Below are 25,894 nucleotides of genomic sequence, written 5' to 3'. Positions count from 1 at the left end.
AAAAAAAATCTGCCTGCAATCCAGGAAACCCCAGTTTGATTCCTGGGTCAGAAAGATCCGCTGGAGAATGGATAGGCTACGCACTCCAGTATTCTTGGGCTTCCTCCGTGGCTCAGCTGGTAAGAATCTGACTGCAATTCGGAAGACCTGGGTTTAATCCCTGGGTTGGGAAGATGCCCTGGAGAAGGGAAAGGCCACTCACTCTGGTGTTTTGGCTTGGAGAATTCCATGGACTGTATAGTCCATGGGTTCGCAAAGAGTTGGGCATGACTATCCTGCACAGGGATAAAGGACCTTGCTGTTTATCCATCCTACATATAATAGTTGGCATCTGTTAGTCCCAAACTTTCAGTCCAACCGTCTGCCACCTCTCCTTTTGGCAACCACAAATCTGTGCTCAACGTGAGTCTGTTTCTGTTTGGTAGATAAGTTCGTGTCATATTTAGAATCCACAAATGGGTGAAATTATATGGTATTTACCTTTCTCTTCCTGGGTACTTTGCTTAGTATGGGGCTTCCCTGGTGGCTCAGATGGTAAAGAATCTGCCTGGAATGCAGGAGACCCAGGTTTGGTCACTGGGTTGCAAAAATCCTCTGAAGAATGGAATGGCAACCCACTCCAGTCTTCTTGCCTGGGAAATCCCATGGACAGAGGAGCCTGGCAGGCTACATACAGTCCATGGGGCTGCAAAGAATCGGACACAACTGAGTGACTAACACTAACACGTGCTTGGTATGATAATGTCTAGGTCCATTCATGTTGTTGCAAATGGCACTATTTCATTCTTTCTATGGCTCAGTAATATTCTATTGTTAATAGGTACCACCTCTTCTCTACCCATTCATCTGTAGATGGACACTTAACTTGTTTCCCTGTTTGGCTATTGTGAATAGTGCTGCAGTGAACATTGGAGCGCTGCATCTTTTTGAATTAGAATTTTGTCTGGATATTTGCCCAGGAGTGGGATTGCTGGGTCATATGGTAGGTCTATTTTTAGCTTTTTAAAGGAACCTGCATACTGTTCTCCGTAGTATACACCAATTTACATTTCCACCAGCTGTATAGGAGGGTTTAAAACTCCTTTTTAAAAAATTGTGGTGTGAACAGATAACATAAGATCTACCCTGTTACAAATATTTACGTGTACAGTATAGAATCTGGTTGACATTGTGCACGGCAGATCTCCAGAACTTAGTCATCTTATATAACTGAAACTTTATACCCATTGGAAAGTAACTCCCCATTCCCCAAACTCTTAAAGTGTTCAGAGTCACTGAAGAATGAAAGCATTAAAAAAAAAAAAAAAAACCATAAAATGCTTTAAACATTTTATAGAGGGAGGAGATCAGTTTTATGTAAAGAATTGTGAGGAAAAGATAAGCAATAACTGCTATCTGATTGGGGCTTCCCAGGTGATGTAGTGGTAAAGAATCCACCTGCCGTGGGTCAGAAAGCTCCTTTGGAGGAGGCCATAGCAATCCACTCCAATATTCTTGCGTGCAGAATCCCATGGATGGGGAGCCTGGCAGGCTATGGTCCATAGGGTCACAGAGTTGGACATGACTGAAGTGACTTAGCATGCATGCATGCTATCTGACTGGGGCTTCCCAGGTGATGTGGTGGTAAAGAATCTGCCTGCCAGTGCAGGAGATGCAGTAGGCATGGCTTCGATCCCTGGATTGGGAAGATTTCCTGGAGGAGGAAATGATAACTCACTATAGTATCCTAGCATGGTTGCCTAGAGAATCCCACGGACAGAGGAGCCTAGTGGACTATAGTCCATAAGGTCACAAAGAGCTGGACACCACTGAGCGACTGAGCACACACGCAAGTAATGATTTTTACAATATTGACACAATGCTGAGAAAAAAGTATATGTTGGGCATTCCCATAGATCTCAAACGGAGCTCGGAGAGGTTAATATGCCTTCTGTACTTTCTGTTTTTACTGTTTTTTGTTTGTTTAAATTATACAGTTCCTTCCACTGTAGAACTCACTGGTGCTTTCAGCACTTGAAGTTATTTATTTAGCTAGAATTGCATAACTTCCTTTGGTTTCTGTACTGTAAGTCGTCTTCTATCACCATCCAACCTTGCATTTTCACTGCCAGACCGGTCCAGGCTCTTTAATGTGCCTCTGTTCATCCATTTATTTTTTGCTTTTCGTGCATAATCTTGTGTTTTCATTTTATATAATGTGGAAGGAGAAAGGGCAACCTTTTTTCCTAAAGTTTGTTAAGTAAAATGTTTACTAGCTTGAAGAGTAAACTCAAAAAAGATGAGAATCTTATTTGAACTTATATTCCCCAGTGAGTATCTTGAGTTTGCACAGGAATTCTGAATCTCATATTCTTTTGTTAAGTTCTTTGGCCCATCACATCTCTTTTTCTCTGTTCCTCATTGCAATAGAAGCAAGCCATTTTAAAGCAAGCCCTGCTGTGTATGCATAATAAAAACCCTTTAGAAAAATCCCATTTTAACAGATCATTAAATATTATTGCTTGTGAGGGGCTAAAAATCCAAGATTCCAGAACAAACACATTTTTATTCTTTTGTTTTAATTTTTCTATTAAGATACTTGAACAGAATGCACATATAACAAACCCCCAAAGAAATATATGTTTGAAATATAACAAACCCCCAAAGAAAATCCACATACAAGGAAACTGAATACCTCTTAATAGACAAACACAAACAAACAAAATCCTCCCCATATTGCCTAGAGATTTAAACTGTGGATTAGAGACAGACCTTCAACTGATCTGAAATTCCTAGCTTGACATCGGTTATCAAGTAAAATCTGACAAATGCTGTAGAAATAAACATATCCTCCCAAGGTTTATTTTTAACGCCTAATATAATGATGTAGGCTTTGATTTCTTCAGTAGTTGCAGTATTTATCAACCAGAGAGGTTTCAGTTGAGTTTTAAGAGGATAAATGAGTAAAAGGGCAGGACAGTGTATCAGTCAGGGCTGAGTAACGCAAGACTGCAATAACGGCAGACCAATTATTCCAGTCCTAGACAAGGTCTTTTTCTTTTTGAATGAAAATTTGCATACCTTGTACTTTTGGAGCATACCAGATTTCTCATCTCAGGTTATTTTTCAGTTTTTGATATGCTTTCTAATTCTGTCTTGTGGCCTGATATGATGATCTTATTTAGTTCAGTTCAGTTCAGTTCAGTCATTCAGTCATGTCCAACTCTTTGTGACCCCATGAATCGCAGCACGCCAAGCCTCCGGGTTCATCACCATCTCCCAGAGTTCACTCACACTCACATCCATCGAGTCCGTGATGCCATCCAGCCATCTCATCTTCTGTTGTCCCGTTCTCCTCCTGCCCCCAATCCCTCCCAGCATCAGAGTCTTTTCCAATGAGTCAACTCTTCTCATGAGGTGGCCAAAGTACTGGAGTTTCAGCTTTAGCATCATTCCTTCCAAAGAAATAATTATTTAGGGAATGCATTATTTTATGAAAATGGTGATAAGAGGTGGAGGTACAGATTCAAAGGCTACTCATTAAGACACACTCTGGTGATGGAGCAGAGCTTGGAAGTTCCTCATGGCTCTGCTCCCAGGTAATTACTTCCCCTGCTAGCTGGTGCCAGGAAACACGGCAAATATGCGAGATGACACTGACTGGTATTGACTCAATAACACTGTTGTAAAACTAATTAGCAATAGTGACTTTAGTTAAATACTGGGTGCAATCACTGTATTACAATTATGGCAGTGATTAGAAGCTCTGGTTTTCACAGAGAAAATAAGTGAATGGTACAGGGATAATTGCAGGGGTAATTGAGAAATGTTCTTGCTAAGAAAGCTGAGTGGAATCTCTTCTTAAAGGCTGTGTTCGCCTTTTATACTCAAAAGAGTAAAACTCTGTAATGGACACAGGATTTCTTAGCCAGCCGTCATTTCCTGGGGCTTCTCCAATATGGTTTCTTGAATTCCACCTGAATGTCCAATGTCACCAACTAGGTCAAGTGCAATTATCTCAGACTGATCTTTATACCTCTGATTCTCATCCCTGCTTACTCTGTCTGTGTTTATACTGCTAGCAACTCAGCAGCAAGCCTTTCCCCATCCGTGGAGCACCTAATAAAACTCCTCAGGCAAAGCAGTTTCATCCTTCAGCATTATCCTAAGCTTCCTGTAGAGAACAGTGGTTTTTGTGTTTCTGCTACAAAGGAGTTTTTAATACAATTATGTTCAATGCTGATGTAGCAGTTGACAGAGGTGCCATGTGCTGGCAGGCTTTTACTCTCTCCACAGAATTAAGGGAACGCGTGTTTGTTTAAAAACATTAACTTTACATGTTGACACACACATTTAGTGAGAAAACAATTTTGTATTCCAGGAATGTAGAACAGAGGAGAACGGTGTGTAAGGAGTTTTTAATTATGAATAGGAGACAGAAGACAAGGTGGGTTACCATTTAAAATAGGGACTAGTCAGACTCAGACTCACTGAGAAGTATGATATTGATCAAATACAGGAAAGAGATTGTGTAACATGATATACTCTTCATATCATACGCTACCATTTGCATTGCACTTAAAGATCTAATCAGTTATTTAGTTTCTTCCTTTTTAGGACTAGATCTTAAACTTATTTTCTTTTAAAACATATATGTTTTTATATATATATGTTCATATTTTCTATTTTAGTAAGTCAAAATTGATAATTTATATATATATTAGAATATTAATTTTAAATTTATTGATATAAATTTACTAATAGTATACTTAATCACTTTACAGTCTCTCTAATTCTCTTTAATTATTCTCACTCTCTCAGAATTAAAGAGAATTCTGTTTTGTCTTTATTAGATATACCACAAGATCTTTTTTTTAACAGCCATCTTTTCATTTTATTTGCTAAAGACTTTTGTTTCCTTCTTTGTTACTGTCTGTCTTTCATATTAAGCTCCTATTCCTTTTGAGTTATTTTGCTATATTTCAGTACCCTGAGTTAAATGCTCAATTCATTTATTTTTATTCTTTCTAGTTTTCTACTAAATGTATTTTAGGATACATTATTTTTTATTCTGAGTATCACTATGTAAACTCTACAGATTTTTGATACGTGGTAACCTCACTATTCTACATTTTAAAATAAAATAAAGTCTTTTATTGACATAACATGCACAGCCCAGTGCCAACTGAAAAGATTTAAGTTTCCTGTTCAAAAAGCAGAAAGAGCGAGCCACTGAAATTCTAAAATATAAAGCTTTTTCCTTTTTTTCTGTGGTCGCTCTCACAACTTATTGTTTTTTATTTGCTATTAAATAGTTTCTAAGTAAAGAAATGTTAAGTTTTAAATTACTAGCATGAATTGTACTGTGTATATAGTAATGCCAGTTTTAAATGCAAATATTAAAGCATTAAACTGATACACAGAATCACCAAGATAACACGCCTGGTATTTTGTTGCCAGTGCGTATGTATGCATACCTTTCTTACTAGAAGAGGCAAAAAGTATTGCACAAAACTAACAAAGCTCCTATTCCACTTCCTTATGTGTACACATTCTGCGAACACACTATCTTTGCCTTACTAATAACTAAAGAACTGAAAGAAACAAGAGTTATGGATTTCCCTATCTTTCCCTTTCTATGCTATCGTTTTTAGTATAATGATGAGTAAGAAAGGATAGGATAGGATTCCTTGGTCAAAAATTGAATTATAAAACAATATTTTGTTATTGATAAAGTAATTAAAGGATAGAGCAATTTGAACACATAATACGGAAGATTTTGATTAGGAAGTTTTTTTCTAATTATATGTATGATTTTGCTATTGTAAACAAAAATGGTAGAAATTGATAAAATAAAACCAATAACCATTCTCATCAGTACTAATATTATCCATTCTGATTTGCTCTTTGATCCCCAAATCAGAATCACCTTAGTATTCTGTGACTTTTGTCCTTTGCAGTATTGCTTGCAAAGTATTTCACCATTTATTAAAAGCAAATGGAGCAACCAGCCATTCAAGCAAAACAGTGTGAGTCTTTAATATTGATTAAAATTTTTTTGTACTTCTCACACACACACACACAAAATGCTTATATACAGTGACAGTTGTATTAAAATCAATTATAATGTAAGCTGTAATTTCTAATTAGTGATTTTTATATGTAGTTCTTATTATTGAGTAATTGTAGCTCTGGTTTACTTCCTTGTTATGGAAATTTTTGCCCTAAAAGGAATGAATAGAGTTGAATTTTATGTGGTTTGTTCAAGTACGTTTTATGAATCGAACAAAGAATGACCATCCTAGATCACTTCACTGAACTACATAAAGTCAAAGCAGACTATTCATTTCTGTGAATCCTGTGTTCTCAGCACTTCATGAAGAGCTATTCAATATGCATCATACTGGGAACATACTCTTTTACTAATGCTGCCTATATTTAAATAGTGCTATCTTCAAGCTTTTACTGAATAACCATTAATATATCTTGTAATTAAACATGGTTTTCCTAATGTATTCCCAGTGCAAATTCTTACTTTACATAACCATTTTGATTGATCTCCATAGAAGGTGTTACCAGTACATCTTTTTATCTTGTAATAGTTTCATTAGCAATACCTCACAATCTTTTAATCTGTAAAGCTTTAAAGTCAGAAAGGAAGATTGATGTTACTGCTGCTATTGAAATATTAGATTTAGACTAAAGTGCAGTATGAAGTGACATGAAAAGTTCAAGGCATCTCAACCCTGACAGAATCTACTCATTATTTAATTAGGCTCTGAAAGCTCTTAGCAGACATTTCTGACCTTATGGTAGAATCTTTCCGATCAAGAGGCACATCATTGAGAAATGTTCAGTCTTAAAGGTGCCTTCGGAGAAGCCAATGGCAACCCGCTCTAGTACTCTTGCCTGGAAAATCCCATGGACGGAGGAGCCTGGTAGGCTGCAGTCCATGGGGGCGCGAAGAGTTCACTTTCACGCATTGGAGAAGGAAATGGCAACCCACTCCAATGTTCTTGCCTGGAGTATCTCAGGGACGGGGGAGCCTGGTGGGCTGCCATCTCTGGGGTCGCACAGAGTCAGACACGACTGAAGCGACTTAGCAGCAGCAGCGGCAAAGGTGCCTTATTATACAAATCTAATTCTGATATTTTGGACTATATTATAGTACTTGGCAAGTCATGAGTCCTGAGATAATTCCCTTATCCTCTCTTTTTCTTCTCTGCTGTAATTTTGCATCCTCATCAACTTTCTAATTATTTTCATACTGTAAAATTTAAAGTGGAATTCACATTTAAATAAATAATTTTTGTTTAAACTGTTTTTATTTTTTTGATCTGTGCCTATCCAGCTAATGTAAAAGAACCTTTTTGTAGGTCTAAATTTACAATAATGTGTGCTTCAGATGATATCTCAACATAAGCATTTGTTCTGAAATGGGAAAATCTTAGATTTGATAAAGATTACCTAGTTAAAGGGCTTCTCAGGTGGTGCTGGTAGTAGAGAACCTGCATGCCAATTTGGGAGACACAAGAGACATGGGTTCAATCCCTGGGCTGGGAAGATCCCCTGGATGAGAGCATGGCAATCTACTTCAGTTTTCTTGCCTGGAGAATCCCATGGACAGAGGAGCCTGGCAGGCTACAGTCCATAGGGTTGCACAGAGAATTGGACATGACTGAAGGGACTTAAAATACACATGCACACTGATTGTATATATAATACATATATATATATATATACATATATATATTTCTGCATAACTCATTCTAAATTTCCCCAGCTTTTCACACACTGATTATACACACATATACTTATTCTAAATTTCCCCAGCTTTTCAGATCAGTAGCTTAAAATATTTAAGTTTGTGCATTAGGCGTCAGAGTTCTGCAATGACAAATACAATCAAATGTCACTCAGCTTGCTTCAAGAGGAAAGATTTGAGTTATACTCAAGCTTATCTGAATCTATTAAAATATCTAAACTGGTTTATAAAAAGGACTTTTCTGGTAATATTATATTTTATTCTATCTAAAATACTTGGCTAACAGGTGGAATTGACCAGAAGGATCACCGACTCAGACAGACCAACTTTGGTAGGGCTTCCTTTCAACTCTCATTCTCTTCTATTCTGGTTGGGGTTGGGCACTCAGCCATCTGAAGTCACATCCAAAAGCATTTTGCCAAGTATGTAAAGGTCTTCTCTCTCTTTTTTTCCTTCATTAACAGTTTGAAGTATTCCAAGGATTTTTTGTTATTGAACTACCCAAATAATTTGCCTTCTAATCTTCATCTTTGCCTTAGATTATGGGATGAAGTTAGTAAGGTACTGTGGTTATCCCAGTCTGGGTTATAACTCTACTCCTTGGACTTGGAGTCCATTACTTAGATAGGGGCCATAAATTTATTTTCAGACACACATACACACAGCCAATAAAGAATTTACTCCAAATACATAAGTATGATACAAAACAGAAATCAATCCTTCTTTGCAGAGGTAAGGAACTGAAGCGAAAATACATACAGTATTGAGGATTAATAGTAATTATCTCTAATCTGGCTTGAATAGAAGGTGGGAGTAATAGAAAATGAGTTTTGGAGTTGAAACTGGGACCAGGTCATAGGATGTCCTGTTTATGTGGCTAAGAGGTTTGAATTTGTTTCTGAAAGCCATTTTCAGAGAAGAGGTACTATAAAAGCTGTGTTTTGGTGATATGTAGCTGGGTTCTCAGTGTGGATAGCAGGTGGTAGATATTAGAAATGAAAAAATCTCAAATGTCTTTTCAGTAGATTCAGTAAGAGGTTAGACGGTCATTACAATAGATTAAGGAGAATCATAACAGTGATGGTCAAGACTAAAACAAAGGAAATGATTGACATGCTATCAAAGTATACTCAGTAAGATTAGGTAGCTGTTCATAGAAGGAAGGAATTGATAGAGCAGTAGGGATAGCAATAATGAAGATGATGCTAAGACTTCAAATCTGTGTGATTCAGAAGATTGCAGTGCTTATACAAAAAAAGATAAATAGAAACATCAGGGGAGGAACTGGTTTAAAGGGGAAAGAATAGTGAGGTCATTTGTCATTTGGGAGTGTATGGTATTTGAAGTTCAGGAGATGTCCAAAAATCAGTTAAACCTAGTGCTAAAACTTTAAGGAAAGGTCAGGTGCTAGAGATGTGCATGGAATCACTTATAGATAAGAGTTTGTGATTAAAAATGTCATTTATATATATGATGTCTATAGTTAGAGGGGTTGATGTGTGTGTGTGAGCGTGTGTGTTTAGAAATAGAAGAGTTTATTGTGGGAATAGATATGATGTTGTTAGAGGACTATAAACCTCATCATGCAAGTAATGGCTGATTTATATAACTGGGCAAAACTTAGACTCAACATGATAACTATTTTCCCAAATCTTAAGGGCTAAGAGTTGGAAAAGAAATATGATGACTGTTTGGCAGAGATTGCATTTTAGTAAAGAAACTAAGATCCTGTAATTCAGATCCAGTATCATCAAGTTTTTAAGATAATACCATGCTCACTTGTATAAATGCCATAACTCAACATTGACAAGGGCCAGACATTAGACTAAATAGACTTGTATTAGTTTCCAATGGCTGTTGTTACAAATTCCCAAAATTTTGGTGGCTTAAAACAACATAAATTTTATTCTCTCATAGTTCCAGAAGCCTGAAATCCAAAATCATTTCAGCAGGCTGAAATCAAGGTGATAGCCATGCTAAACTGCCTCCACAGGTTCAAGGGGAAAATCTGATGCTTGCTTCTTCCAGCTTCTGGTGGTTGCCAATATTCCTTGATTTGTAGCCACCTCCCTCCAATCTCTGACTCAGTGATCACCTTTCCTCCTCTCCCTGTGTGTTTATCACATCTCCCTCTATCTCCCTCTAGCAAGGATTCCTGTGATTGATTTAGAGTCCATCCAAATAATCCTGAAGAACTGCTAATACTTTGTCATATGAAGTGACAAATACAGTTTCCAGGAGTGAGGACCTGGGGCCACGTTTCAGCCTACCTAAGACTTTCTCATACATATCTTTCCTTAAAGCAATTCTAGGAGGGACGTACCATATTTTTAATCCTTCTTGAGCAGAAGAGGAAAATGAATCTAAAAGACACATTTTGGCACATAGCTAGTAGTTGTCAGAACTTTACTTCAAGCACAGTTTTGCTACTTAAGGGCTGAGCAATGTTTCATTGTCACACAACATGACATTAAGCCCTGCTGTGCGCATTTATGTTTCTCTTTTCCACTCACCATTGTGATTCTGCACCGCTCCCATAACAGGTACACTTTCACACATCTCAAAGGGAAGAGAGGGGGCACGCACATTAAATAGTATGGCAGCTCTAAGAAGTGGCGTCTCGCTGGACATTGTTGGAAGTACTTGAAACCATTTATTGGTAGGAAGGCACTCAGATTCTGAAGAGATGTAACAAATAAAAATCCCCTTAAATATGACTTTCTGCCTACAATCACTGCTGCTCCTGGAGCCCAAGAGTATTAGCCTGGTTTATATTTTGCTCCCTCACAAACTCTGCTTCCCCTGTTGTCGTTGAGTTTTTGCTTTTAGTATCTTACATCAGGCAAGGGTAATTTGCAGCCAGCGTGGTGTTTTGTTCATTTCAGTTTGTTACACACAGCACACCATAAGTGCACCCCAACCTACATTTTCGGAGCGCTGTTTTTTCCTCCCACAGCCATCAGATGTGTTATGAATACAACCTCTCAATCCTGTGTAGGTGGTATGACCCACAGTTTATAGATGTAGAACAGCATGAGTAGGTTTGTGTCCACAGATTTTTAAACCTCATAAATTATCCCACTTATACAGCATGCGCCTGCGAAAAAGGAGGTAATGAGAAGGTGGGCACCTCAGCATGTACAGAAAAAAGTCAGACATTCATTAATAAGATGTGGTAGATTCGGATGTGGTGGGAGCCTAAGAATGAACAAGTCTTAATTTCGGGATCTAGAAGGAGCCTGAGCATCTTTCTGAAGCTCTTGTTTTTTTTGGTTTTTTTTTTTGGTTTTTTTCTTAATCACAAAATTTGGTACATGTGCCACAGAATACTAGCTCCCATAAGTGAAATGGGAAGATAGTTTCAAATGTAGACTGCTTGCAAGGTGGTGGTAACCATTCTGCATGTGATAGGGATTCTGAACAGACATGTGAACACTTAATATCTTCTTTCCTAGACATCTGATGCAAGCATCAGATACAATCACATTGGTATTATAGAATTCAATACACAAAAAGACAGTTGGTTTTCCTTATTATATACAATGCCCAGTGCTTTTTATTTCTCTTTAATAACCTCAAGGGATTAACATAGGTACTGCAAGGAGATCCAGCCTGTCCATTCTAATGGAGATCAGTCCTGAGTGTTCATTGGAAAGACTGATGCTAAAGCTGAAACTCCAATACTTTGGCCACCTCATGCGAAGAGTTGACTCATTGGAAAAGACTCTGATGCTGGGAGGGATTGGGGGACAGGAGGAGAAGGGGACGACAGAGGAAGAGAGGCTGGATGGCATCACCAACTCGATGGACATGAGTTTGAGTGAACTCCGGGAGTTGGTGACAGACATGGAGGCCTGGCGTGCTGCTATTCATGAGGTTGCAAAGAGTGGGACATGACTGAGCAACTGAACTGAACTGAACTGAACCTTCTCAAAGGAAAATTTTCACTACAGAGACTATGAGGTCCTTCTTATAGATCACACTAAAAGTTCTTATCTTTGCCCATGTCTTTTGTTTGTTTTTGTTATAACCTATGGGCTTAGTTATACTTGGGTTTATCTTCTTGTTAGTTAAAATAAAGCAAAATTTTTGGGGGGATAAAAAAATTCCCTATGAGCTTAGACATTCTTAATTAAATTATATGAATTTCACTTAATTCAGTTTAACTGTTACTGAATAATTATGAGTCTTGTCATGATAGTGGTGCTCCAGGAAATACAAAGTTAAGCACTGTTCCATAGTGCTTAACATAGGTGTTCTATGTGTGTGTGTGTGTGTGTGTGTGTGTGTTGGGGGGCAGAATCCAGAGATGCAATTTAAAATTAGTATGGAAATAACTATTATTTGAGACAAGATAAACCCAATAATTGGTAGATTCAAGCAAACTGAAAAGGGTGATTAGAGAACAAGCATAACAAGAAATCACTTCCAAATGGAAGAATGGAATGTTTGATGCTAAAAGCACTATTGGGAATAGGCTTTGAAATGGTACTTTTCCTTTGAAGCAAGGAAGGAATGCAACCCAGAGGGGTGGAATAGGCATGGATAAAGCAAGACATTTACCAGGAATGCATGTATTTTGGCCAGTATATGCGGAACATTACAATACGGGTTGTGATAATTATTTGGGTCACACTAAGAGTAGTTTCCAATGCCAAAATGGGTCAATGAGACTTGATTCTGTGTACATAGGAAATATTTAGAAGGTTTTTGTACACGGAATAGACTTTGGGAGTATTTGTTTAGCAATGCTGTAGAGAATTGTTTGAAGTGGAGCTAAAAATGGAGTCAGAGAACTGCTCAAGAAGTAATGAGAAACCTGTTATAAGAGGTGAAAAATGGGAGTAGAAATGAAGGGTTAGATTCAAGGGGCTTCCTTGGTGGCTCAGATGGTAAAGAATCTGCCTGCATTGCAGGAAACCCAGGTTTGATCCTTGAGTTTGAAAGAGCCCCTGGAGAAGGGAATGGCTACCCGCTCCAGTATTCTTGCCTGGAGAATCCCATGGACAGAGGAGCCTAGTGGGCAACAGTCACAAAGAGTTGGACACAACTGAGCAACTAACACAAGCACTAGATTCAAAAGCCAGTTTCAACAGTAGAATTAACAAAACCTGGAAAATAATTGGAAATGATGATGCCATCGAGTAGCCAAAGATTACTTGGATATCATCTACAGAAATAACTAACAGAAAGAAACAGATTTATAGGAATGGAGGAAGGTGACAAGATTACTTTTGAAAGCTCCTCCAGTATAAGTCTCACTACATGTGTATTTTCTTATTTTTTCCTTGTACTACATTACTTTTGCTTATTCACTCTATTAATATCTTTGATTCAGTGATGAATCAGCCTCCTGAATGGAGTGATACAAGGAAACTTAAGACATAGTCTCTGCTCTCATGGAAATAACAGTTGGCCCTTGAACAATATAGGTTTGAACTGTGCTGCTGCTGCTGCTAAGTCACTTCAGTCGTGTCCGACTCTGTGCAACCCCACAGACAGCAGCCCACCAGGCTCCGCCGTCCCCTGGGATTCTCCAGGCAAGAACACTGGAGTGGGTTGCCATTTCCTTCTCCAATGCATGAAAGTGAAAAGTGAAAGTGAAGTCACTCAGTCGTGTCCGACTCTTCACGACCCCATGGACTGCAGCCCACCAGGCTCCTCAGTCCATGGGATTTTCCAGTGCAGGTCCACTTAAATGCAAAATTTTTATCAATGGTAAATACTGCTCCTACTGCTGTTTAGCCTCTTAGTCGTGTTCAGCTCTTTGCGATCCCATGTACTATAGCCCACCAGGCTCCTTTGTCTATGAGATTTCCCAGGCAAGAATACTGGAGTGGGTTTACATTTCCTTCTCCAGGAGATCTCCCTAACCCATGTCTCCTGCTTGGCAGGCAGATTCTTTACCACTGAGCCACCTGGGGAGCCCATAATAAATACTACTACTCTATGGTCATTTAGGTGAATATTTAGTAATATAAAGGGCTTCCCTCGTGGCTCAGACAGAAAAGAATCTGCCTGCATTGTGGGAGACCTGGGTTTGATCCCTGAGCTGAGAAGATCCCCTGGAGGAGAGCATGGCAACCCACTCCAGTATTCTTGTCTGGAGAATCCTCATGGACAGAGGAGCCTGGTGGGCTGCAGTTCATGGGGTTGTGAAGAGTCAGACATGACTGAGAGACTGAGCACAAGCTCAGTTACACATAGTAACATAAAATGTACTGAATGCTAAGTACCAAACAAATGACCTAGTCAGTAGTAGTCACTATAGAAATTCAGAGAAATGAAAATAATTGTCTTTTTATTATTTTGGTTAAACAGTTACTCTGATCGAGACTTCACAACAGTCTAGAAAGGCATAGTTTGTACCTTCAAGGTATTTACAGTTTAAGCACTGGAAGGCAGATTGTAGATTAAAAAAGTATAGTAAAAAGTTAACAAGTACTAGGATTATTACAAGATTGGGTTAGTGGTCAATCATGTCAGTATGAAAAAAAGAATCCATAATGTATTTCTCTTTTCAATTACCCTTCTTTACTTTTCTCTTTTATTCACTTTCCTTCATAGAAGTGATCAAGTAATGACAGAAGAGATCATTAAAACATAAGAAATGTTTAAATTATTTTCATATAAAATTAGTTTTTATTCATTCAAATAGCCTTTTATAGCTGCATTACTGTGCTTGTCACACTAAGCCTGAATGACTAGGAACTCTGTGTGTGTGTGTGTGTGTGTGTGTGTGTGTGTGTGTGTGTGTCCTTCTCTTGAAACTAACACTGTGGTGCCTGGTACATAATAGGTGCTCAACAAATGTTTATCAAATTGAAATGAAAATTTTTTCCCCTTTGGATTCAACTACTTAATACTTAGAGGCCTGTGGTGCTAATATTTAAGATGGATTGGTTCATTCTGTTCAAGTACCACATAACCAGTCACACACCATTGAGTTTAGTACTATTAAAAGGTAATTTCCTTCCTGGGAATTATGCCTGTTGCAGACACATTTTACATATTCAGTCTTTTTCATCATCAGTAGGCAGGTAAAGAGATTAAAATAAAAGATTGTTTTCAAGTGTGCAGTTTTCCACATAGACTTCATTTTGAAATTCCTGTGTATTCTGAAAAAAAAAAAAAATGGAAGTCCTATTGAATGTGCCTACACCCACCACTATTAGTCATGTACCTTTTTTAAAGATGAAAATATTAACGTTTAATTTCTGTACAACTCTATTCACCCAAATAACTTAGAAAAGCTACTATTTCTTCCTTTTTACTTCAATGTAATAAAAGCCAATGGAATTAATTGAAAATAATGAAAAAGCACTTTGTCCAATTTTATAGGTTTTGGCCCACTGTGATACATTCAGTGTATTTTATTTTGTTTAATGTAATGTTTTTACTATTTTAATTCATGCATTTTAATAACTCAGAGTGAGCATTTGTGTTTTATTTTCTCAAATAAGTTCCTTTTTGGACAAAATAATTTAATACTTAATAGTCTCTCAAATTTATTATAAAGAACTTTACAGCAAAATTGCTCCAACATCTGTTATCTCCTTTCTTATTATAACCATAGGACTAGGAATTACTGTTCTTATTTCATTTTTAATAGATAAAAAACTGAAGCTTAGAGAAATAAGTGACTTGCCTGTAATTCATATGTTCATAGTTACTACTTGTGAAGCTGAAATTAAAATGGAATTATTTGGATTCGTCAATCAGTACTCAATATTCAGATAAGCAAATATGGCATACTGTAGCCAAATAACAATGAATATTTATTCTGTATGTTAATAATAAACATTGCAAACATTTACACATGCCAGGCACATCCTAAGTACTCTGTGTGTGCTAGCTCATTTAATCCTTGCTGCAACTCGATGAAGTTTAAACAGGAGCAGAGGCCCAAAGAAAGTAAATAACCCGACCAAGAAAACACACCTAGTTAAGTTCTTGAGCTAGAACGTGAGCCCAGCCAGTCTGCACTGTGTTGCCTTAAGTGTCATTCTTACTGCCAGCATTTCAGTGGCAAGAATAGATTTAATGAAACAATTGTAAGTTGATATCTTCTAGAACTACACTTCTTATCAATGAATTTAGAGAAAATTACCCTGGAATCCTGTAATTCTGTGAAGTATTTAAATAGAAGTTGAATTTGTTTCCCCATTCTAAAAGGTAATTTCTATTAATGGTAACTCTTTAATGTTTTATATTTAATATTCAGTAAAGTTTTACTACATGAAATAGTTCTTACTATTCATGATGTAAATTAGAATCACAGAACTTTATCACATAAATGAATCTAGGGGCTAACAAATATTTGATGATATCAATAGCACAAAGTACTTGCTAGAGAGGCTGAGACAAGCTTAGCCTCAGATCTTCCACCACAGTGAAGAAAGGTGTGCATCTAATAAGGGAGTATAATGTGTATTGTGTGTATGTGTGCATATGTGTCTTCACTGCTTTTTAAAAATTAATTGTGGAGTGGCATGAACTAGGTAGCTGGCTTGCAGGTCTCCTAGGTAGAGCTCAACTCCCCTGGAAAGACAGTCAACTCCTGGATGAAAATCCTACTGTATTTAATGGCAAATAGTCAAATGAAAAGTGGAAGATTTACTTTTCCAAATACTTTTTGAAAGGTTTCTAACTGCACACATATATTGAACTTTTAAATAGCTAATTCCTTTTTAAAGTTAATCTTATTGTTCACTGATTTGTCGCCTATTCTAATAATTAAGTGAAGGAAGAAAGTCCAGCTGATTAAGTCACCAAATCACATTTAATTTTCTTTTTCTATCCTTCTTTTCTTATACTAAGTCTGATTGGTGCTGTAATTCAGAGTGCAGAATGCTTTTAAGAAGATCACAGTTATATATTTGATTCTATTATTAGCAGAAGAGACACAGGAAAGTTTCTGACAGTCATGCTGTTCCTGTATATGCAGGACTTATTATTAAATGATTATTCATGTGCTTACTAAGGCTTTTCACATGACTTTGGATCATTGAATGGAATGATGTAAAGTTTTAAATTATCCCTGGAAGCATACAATTAGCAGGCATTCACAGAAAACTAAGTAACTAGAATAAATCATTATTCCCTTCTAATTCATTTCTTTTTTATTAAATCTCATGTCATAAAAATGCAAAAATCATTTTGTTATTATATCTTAGTCTCAATTTAAATCAACTAAGTTATCAGTAATGATTTAAAGTGTGCTTAATTAAATAGAAATTATAATATATAATATGTTATGCATCATCAAAAATTCTACCATAAATCAAAAGGAGACTATTACCCTTAATGATTTATGCAAGAACTATGATAGCATTCTATATATTAGAAAGTGTGTTCTTCAAAAAATTAAAAACAGAGCTACCGTATGATGCAGCAATTTCACTCCTAGATATTTATCCCCCAAAATGAAAATACTAATTAGAAAAAGATAAATGCATCCCTATATTCATTGAATCATTATCTGCAAGAGCCAAGGTATAGAAGGACCCTAAGAGCTAATCAGTAGACAAATGGCTAAAGAAGCTTTGGTGTGTATGGTTTATATATCTATATACATATACAAATACATAAGTGTATATAGATAGATATACACATAATGAATTCTTACTAAGCATTAAAAATAATAAAATTGTGCCATTCGTGATAAGATGGATGGACATAGAGAATAAATAGGGCAAAAGCTAATAGTGTTCTGCCAAGAGAATGCACTGGTCATAGCAAACACCCGCTTCCAACAACACAAGAGAAGACTCTATACATGGACATCATCAGATGGTCAACACTGAAATCAGATTGATTATATTCTTTGCAGCCAAAGATGGAGACTCTATACAGTCAGCAAAAACAAGACCGAGAGCTGACTATGGCTCAGATCATGAACTCCTTATTGCCAAATTCAGACTGAAATGGAAGAAAGTGGAGAAAACAACTAGACCATTCAGGTATGACCTACATCAAATCCCTTATGACTATACAGTAGAAGTGATAAATAGATTTGAGGGACTAGATCTGATAGAGTGCCTGATGAACTATGGATGGAGGTTTGTGACATTGTACAGGCGACAGAAATCAAAACCATCCCCAAGAAAAAGAAATGCAAAAAAGCAAAATCGCTGTCTGAGGAGGCCTTACAAATAGCTGTGAAAAGAAGGGGAACAAAAAGCAAAGGAGAAAAGGAAAGATACACCCATTAGAATGCAGAGTTCCAAACAATAGCAAGGAGAGATAAGAAAGCTTTCCTCAGCCATCAAGGCAAAGAAATAGAGGAAAACAATAGAATGGGAAAGACTAGAGATCTCTTCAAGAAAATTTTAGACACCAAGGGAACATTTCATGCGAAGATGGGCTCAATAAAAGACAGAAATGGTATAGACCTAACAGAAGCAGAAGATATTAAGAAGAGGTGGCAAGAATACACAGAAGAACTGTAGAAAAAGATCTTCATGACCCAGATAATCACCATGGTGTGATCCCTCACCTAGAACCAGATATCCTGGAATGTGAAGTCAAGTGGGCCTTAAGAAGCATCACTACGAACAAAGCTAGTGGAGGTGATGGAATTCCAGTTGAGCTAGTTCAAATCCTGAAAGATAATGCTGTGAAAGTGCTGCACTCAATATGCCAAAAAATTTGGAAAACTCAGCAGTGGCCACAGGACTGGAAAAGGTCAGTCTTCATTCCAGTCCCAAAGAAAGGCAATGCCAAAGAATGCTCAAACTACCACACAATTACACTCATCTCACATGCTAGCAAAGTAATGCTTAAAATTCTCCAAGCCAGGCTTCAGCAATACATGAACCATGAACTTTCAGATGTTCAAGCTGGTTTTAAAAAAGGCAGAGGAACCAGAGATCAAATTGCCAACATCCGCTGTATCATGGAAAAAGCAAGAGAGTTCCAGAAAAACATCTATGTCTGCTTTATTGACTATGCCAAAGCCTTTGACTGTGTGGATCACAATAAACTGTGGAAAATTCTGAAAGAGATGGGAATACCAGACCACCAGACCTGCCTCTTGAGAAACCTATATGCAGGTCAGGAAGCAACAGTTAGAACTAGACATGGAACAACAGACTGATTCCAAATAGGACAAGGAGTACATCAAGGCTGTATATTGTCACCCTGCTTATTTAACTTATATGTAGAGTACATCGTGAGAAACACTGGGCTGGAAGAAGCACAAGCTGGAATCAAGATTGCCAGGAATAATATCAGTAACCTCAGATGTGCGGATGACACCACCCTTATGGCCAAAAGTGAAGAAGAACTAAAGAGCCTCTTGATGAAAGTGAAAGAGGAGAGTGAAAAAGTTGGCTTAAAGCTCAACATTCAGAAAAATAAGATCATGGCATCTGGTATATCAATGCCTCTTCAAAGAAGTCTTCCTTGAGCTTCCATCTTACACTACAAACAAGAGTAACCCATTTCCAGCATACATATATTGCATTCTGCTGTACTGTGGAGCCTGCATTCGTGTGTGTGTATTTTGGGGAGTATTTTTCCATGGATAATTATTAACACCATTAAGAACAATAACTCTATATAATTTACATAGTTAACACATGGACTTCATATGGCATCACTGATTCAATAGACATGAACCTGGGCAAACTCTGAGAGATGGTGAGGGACAGGGAGGCCTGGAGTGCTGCAGACCATAGGGTCACAAAGAGTTGGACACAACTTGGTGTCTGAACAAATGGACTTCATGTTCCTCTGTGTTCTTCCTGGCCTAGCTCATTGAGCATTGTTCCCCAGGGAATCAAAACAGAATGAACCATTTGCTTTAATGGTATACGGTATCTCTGTACTGCCTTCCTCTTTGATGTTACTACTTTTCTGCCTGGATAGCTCTATTTAATATTCTATCCCCTGCCTATTAACAGAAAATGATTTCTCATTACTCATTAATTCTTAAACATAAATTGGCTTTCCCAGCTACTTGCAGTTTAACCCTTTAGTCATCTTTGGGAATGAAAATCTTAGATTCCTCTGTGGAGATTTCTGGTTAAAATAACACACAAGTTTGGTAAACAGGTAAAAACCATTTGTTTATAGTTTACATTTTACTAGGCTAGTGGGCATTATGCTAGGTTGGGATTACATTCCGCCATTAAGGTAATTAGATAAACAGATGCTGTACTTCCTTTGCCACCTGACTGCCATTTAAATACATACATACAAACCGTTCATTCAGCAAACAAAATCTCCAGAGATGGACCTGTACATTTGTACATTAAAAAAATGACAATGATGTACTCTCATTGTTGAGAATTACTGTACTAGACCTTTTTGTATGGTGTGTATATGTGGGTGTGGGTGTGTGTGTGTGTGTGTTTGTTACTCAGTCATGTCCGACTCTTTGCGACTCCATGGACCGTAACCTGCCAGGTTCTTCTGTCTATTGAATTCTCCCGGCAAGAATATTGGAGTGGGTTGCCATTCCCTTTTCTGGGGGATCATCCCGATCCAGGGATCAAACCCAAGTGTCTTGTCTTTTTAGGTGGATTCCTTACCACTGAGCCACTAGGGCAGCCTTCCAAAATGTTCTAAAGTTTTTTAGAATCTTTACTCCCTCTCAACTAAATGTCTAGCATCAGTGTGTTTTCTTCTAATTTTAAATAGGGAAATTGGTGATAGCTGGTGGGCTGCAGTCTATGGGGTTGCACAGAGTTGGACATGACTAAAGCAACTTAGCAGCAGCAGCAGCAGCAATACATAGTGGGTGCTCTTATGAAAAGTATTTTTCTTGTTTGTTTCCTCACCCTTCTAAGTAATATAGACTATTCATATTGGTTATTAATTCATATATATTAGACTGAGGAAACCCTCAGAATCTTAACTGCATGTTGAAATCACCTGAATCTATTAAATGACCCAATGATCAGGTAGCATTGAGCAGGACATCTGGGGTTAGGATCAAGGCATCAATAATCCATGCTTTGCAGATAATTCCATATGTGGCTAAGGCTGAGACCCTATGAATCTGACCAGTTATTCTCAACTCTGGCTGCACAGTAGAATCCTCTATGCAATTGTTTAAAATACTGATGCTTTTCATTTCAATTATGGTTCAGATAACTTGTGCATAAATGTTGAATACAAGAGAAAAACATCTGGGTAACTTATATTTCTGAATGATTGGGCTCAAGTTAAAATCAAGGTTTTATTATAGTTCTGGGTATGTGGTGATGTTCAATAAATGTTAGATGGAGATCCTAATCCCACAACAGAGTCAAGGAAAATAAAACATGCTCCCTCTTGGAAATAAACTGTTTGTGTATATGAAATAATTATCTTGGCAAACTATCATTTTCTGAAAGTTGCCCTCCTAGGTAATTTACCTCAAATGGTAAGCCTTGAACTTTAAGAGAATACTATATTTCAACTATATTTTTCAGCATAATATTAGGTACCTATATATCTTACAGTGCTTTCATGATTCTCTCCAAGAAAGTAGACAGGAAACAAGATTAAGAGATGGAGGATAAGATTTAAACCAGTTTCCCTCTTGGAAGCATAAATGATGCTATTGCACTTCTGGGCCTGGAGAATACTGTTACTTTGTAAAACAGAGCCATGGTACCTTCTGCATTATGATGGTGAATTATTTATATATGCAAAGGACAACTAATGCCATTAGCTAAAACAAAAATGAACTAACTGTTCAATAAAACAGTTATGGGACTAACAAAATATTTATATGTGATATCTTTTTCAGATTGCAGGAACTAGTAACTAAAAATAACAAAAAATCTTTTTTTTAGCATGAAGTTATAGATGATCTGTTATGGGATAAATGCTCATCAAGCAAACCTCTCAAATTTAATTATTTTCAATAATTAATCAGCACATTGCATGCTTCAGTGTACATTAACTGTACCAAGTGTTGGATTTAATTCCTTAAATATTAATTAGGAAAGCAGACCACATTTTTCTTAAATGTTTGTGGTTGAAAATAAAAAATATATATATAAAGCTTATTTAATTTGACTTTCCCACTTCTTACTCAGTTTTTCTACTTCTTTTTTCCTTTTTAGGACCACCTCAGAAAATAGTGTCACCTAAACAAGAACACGAAGATAGGAAACATGACAAAGTCACGGATAAAGGAAGTGAGAGCGGGACTTCCTGTAATGAGCTCTCCACTTCCAGTTGCGACAGCCACTCAGAGGCGAGCACTCCCCAGGACAACAACCCGCCCAGTGCCCAGCAGGCGACAGCTCACCAACCTAACACCTTAACTTTGGATCGTCCTTCCAAAAAAGCACCTGTGCAATGGATGCCCCAGCCAGACAAACGCAGAAACAGTGAACTCTTTCAGACGCTCATCAGCAAGTCCCGGGAAACCAATCTTTCCAAAAAGAAAGTCTGTGAGAAGCTAAGTGTGGAAGAAGAAATGAAAAAGTGCATTCAGGATTTTAAAAAAATCCACATTCCAGATTATTTTCCAGAGCGCAAACGCCAGTGGCAATCTGAACTGTTACAGAAGTACGGGTTATAGTAACGGTCACATCCCTGCAGTGTTTCAGTGACGTTCAGTGTTTACCGGTGTCACCACCTGACTGTGTACTAACAATGGTCAGTGTGATTCTTGCTGCTCTTCCTTTTCATGAACAGTGGATGTGGGACAGTATTTTCTTTCTTTCTTTCTGTTGTTGTTGTTTTTAGAAATATTTCAAAAAAGAAAACTAATATTGAATCAAATCGTGTTCCTGATTCAAAAAATTTTGCAAGAATGAAAGTAATATGTGCATGATCAAGAAGCTTAGAATCTTGATTTTTGAACTGTGGTCAACTGGCTATGTTTGTCATTTTGTAACTCACCAAAAAGAAATCATCATATCACTCCAAATAAAGTGACGATATGGATGAAGCAACATCAAGTAAAATGTTAGATGATAGTTTTGGGACCCAAATCCAAAACTGTTTAAATGTTAATGCAATAAAACAAGTATTACTTTTGCATGAGCACAATATTACAAATAAATCACAAGACATAGGAAGATCTGTTTGTTGCTTGGAAAGAAATAATTATGAAAAAATAGCAAAAAAATATGGTTCAGACAAAGCCTATAAATGTAAGCTAAGAGACTGAATTTTATTTGTCTGGATCTGTGATTTTTTGTGTATGTGTATGGTGTTCTGTATGTTAAGATGATGTAAATATGCCTTATGATCTTGTGTTATGGCACTGACATTCATCTATTAATGCTAGTTATGATTATTTCTGTGAAATGAGTCCTTACATCAGGCTGTGAAAATTGGCATAATGATGCTCGGAAAGATCTTACTCTCATGTTAATCACAATAATTGAGGGAAATGGTGAAGAGCTTTATGTATTTATTTAAAAAGGAAATATATATTAGAATTTCTTGATCTCTATTGACTCTTCTTTTAAAATATTCAGTTGTTACATTGCCTTCAGTTTTTCCTTTAAAATGCTGAGCTGGAGAATGATACGTTCAAACTTAATGTTGACAAGATAGAGACTTATAATTCAAAATGGAGGTAGAGTCAAATTCAGATAGATTTGGTATTGATTAATAAACCCTTAGCCTGCAAGAGAAAACTATTTCATCTGAGGATGCACTAAAATTTTATTTTAGCTGACAACTGGATTGAAAGTCTCCCTAAATCTAATTGGGAAGTTGCTGCTTGCAAATTATGGGACAAAAATGTCAACAAGAAGCTAAAAGTTCAGCCTGAATGACAAGGGCTTTCTTCCTGATTGCATATATGAAAATAATCTTTCTTATCATAAGCCACACAATTTTTGCCTCACCATGTCCACAGCAAAAAATATATAATATCCCAAAATTTTGCTAAAGAATAGGCACCAGGAGGACAAAAATATCTCTAATAATCAGAGCTCAATCTCCTCTGTGGTTAGTTGAAATAAAAGTTGAGCAGCACTTGTAGTATCATTTCTTCCAGGGTAATATTGGAAGATAAGCATTATTAACTCAAAATTTAAAATTGATGTTCATTTTTGGATGTAGTTTTAGATTTCTCACTCCTCTATTATATAAAATACCATCTACAGTGGAGTATTAAAGAAAACCCAAATGTATGATTTGCCTTGAATAACCTATCAGGTTTTAGTGAAGGAGCTACTCTTAAAAAATTCTGCATTTCATTTTGGGAAGGATGGCAGTCCCACCCACTCAGTTGGCCAAGTGTAGCTGCAACACACTGGTTAAATGGACAGAGCTTGTGGTTAGGTTGCTACTGTTCCCATCTCTACCCATCCCTACCACTACCACTAATGTGACCTTAGGGATAACAGGGGTATTAATAACATGATAGAGAAGATTTAAATGAGGTAATTGAAGTTAAGCATCACCACCACTCCTGGAGATGGAGGGGAAAGACAGGTAGTGGGCTTACCAGAATTTTTGGAGCCAGTACTGTCAGATGGAAATTTTCGAATAGAGAGGAGTAAGCTGTTCAATAAGAACTATAGTCTCTAAGGAGTCATGGTCATTTTCAAAGATGCCTCCCAAAGCAAAGACAAAGGGGATAGGTTATCCTAGCTTCCCACATTTCAATTCCCACCAACACTTTCCATTTTCCCAACATGAGTACAAGCAGTTGGTAAATGAGCTTTGGAAATGCAAATTCAGTAGAGGTGATCCCACTGTGATAGAAAGCCCAGCACTGAAGGGCAGCGAGTAGCTCTGAAGAATACCTCACACCCTCCTCTATTATTTCCAATACAAAATTTCAAATAGAATTGCAGGGGTAAGAATCTGGTAAATAAGAACTATTTCAGATCTTGATATCTCTACCACAAGAGAAGTGATACCCTTAAGACTGGGAAGTCCCATAAGATTTCTAACTCCTTCTTAGAAAATTAGAACCTATTTCCTTAATAGTCTATTGAGCACTTACCATACACCAAGCATTTGGCTGAAAGGTTAACAACATACTCAAGAAATACAAATTACTAGCCGTTGCCCTTGGGAAGAAGCTTATGGTCTGATTCTCCCATACTATTATGCTTTCACCAGAGGCTAGTTCCTGTCTTGTCCCAAATGGGGCTACAAGAGGATCAAGGGAGGAAGCTAGAATGAGAACCCTTCTTTGAAAAAAAAGGAGACTCCAAAATTTAAAGATGGCTTAGACTAAAACTGCTATATAAAACTTTACCAAAATATCAGTAGATAAAATCTAGAAGGTTGCAAAAATCAGAAAAGCTAGAAGAATTTGAATATTTTGGGAGAATAAATGCATTTTGATGCCCATATGATGTACCTTTGATGTTCAAATGGTATAAAAAAATACTGCTTGATATACGGGTTTTACTTAACTTGTGACCTGATGTTTCATTATTAAAATAAACTGGAAACATATTGAGTATTAACTGAGATGAGAGAAGAAAATAAAAGTGAAATTGTGAGATTTTCAATTTTGAGTTGATCTACTTGCCCTATTTTTTTCATTCAGTATACCCCAAAACCCTAGATGTTATATGTGAACACTCTTAAGAGACTCTGAAAAGCTAATAAGAAGGAAAGCTGACTAGAGGTTTTAGAACCCAAAGAACAACATGTTATTGGAGTTTCTTGGGCTTTCTTTTTGCCTATTTATAGCTGAAGAAGCTGTTAACACAGAAAAACAGGTGCGGAAAAAACAAGCATCAACAGAACCCTGCTTTCTCTAACCAAAAGGCCAGAGAAGGTGCAACCTAGCAGTTAGATAATAACTGCTGTGCTGTGTTAGGTTGGTGGACACAATTTTATTTCATAATCATTTTAAGCCTTGGTTCACAGCAAAACTGAGAGGAAGGTACTGAAATTTCCCATGTATTCCTTACCCTCCAATATGAATAGCTTCCTCCAATATCAGCATCCTCCACCAGAGTGGTACATTGTTATAATTGATGAACATACATTGATGCGTCATTGTCACCCAAAGTCCATAGGTTATATTATTGTTCACTCTTGATATTTTACATTCTGTGAGCTTGGATAAATGTATAATGACACACATCCATCATTACAGTACCACAGAGAGTATTTTCTCTTCACTCTAATCCTCCATGCTCTGCTTATTCATTTTTCACCCCTCACTCAACCACTGGAAACTGCTGTTCTTTTTACATGTGCATGATGCTTTCTTTTTCA

The 25,894-nt window shown here is 37.1% G+C and overlaps 1 protein-coding gene across 1 annotated transcript in view; it reads left to right on the top strand.

Annotated features, from left to right (window-relative positions):
• Positions 1-25,187, top strand: part of KCTD8 (potassium channel tetramerization domain containing 8) — a 283,977-nt gene extending 258,790 nt beyond the window's left edge. Inside the window, exon 2 of the mRNA XM_004009799.6 lies at positions 21,805-25,187. Coding sequence (XP_004009848.1) covers positions 21,805-22,268 — 464 coding nt within the window. The 3' untranslated portion in view covers positions 22,269-25,187. The remainder of the gene's footprint in view (positions 1-21,804) is intronic.
• The last annotated feature ends 707 nt before the right edge of the window (positions 25,188-25,894 follow it).

Source organism: Ovis aries, chromosome 6, assembly GCF_016772045.2.
Source record: "Ovis aries strain OAR_USU_Benz2616 breed Rambouillet chromosome 6, ARS-UI_Ramb_v3.0, whole genome shotgun sequence".
Classification (NCBI taxonomy): Eukaryota; Metazoa; Chordata; class Mammalia; order Artiodactyla; family Bovidae; genus Ovis; species Ovis aries.
Note: the sequence above shows the minus strand (reverse complement) of the source record. Positions and strands in the feature narration are given on the sequence as shown.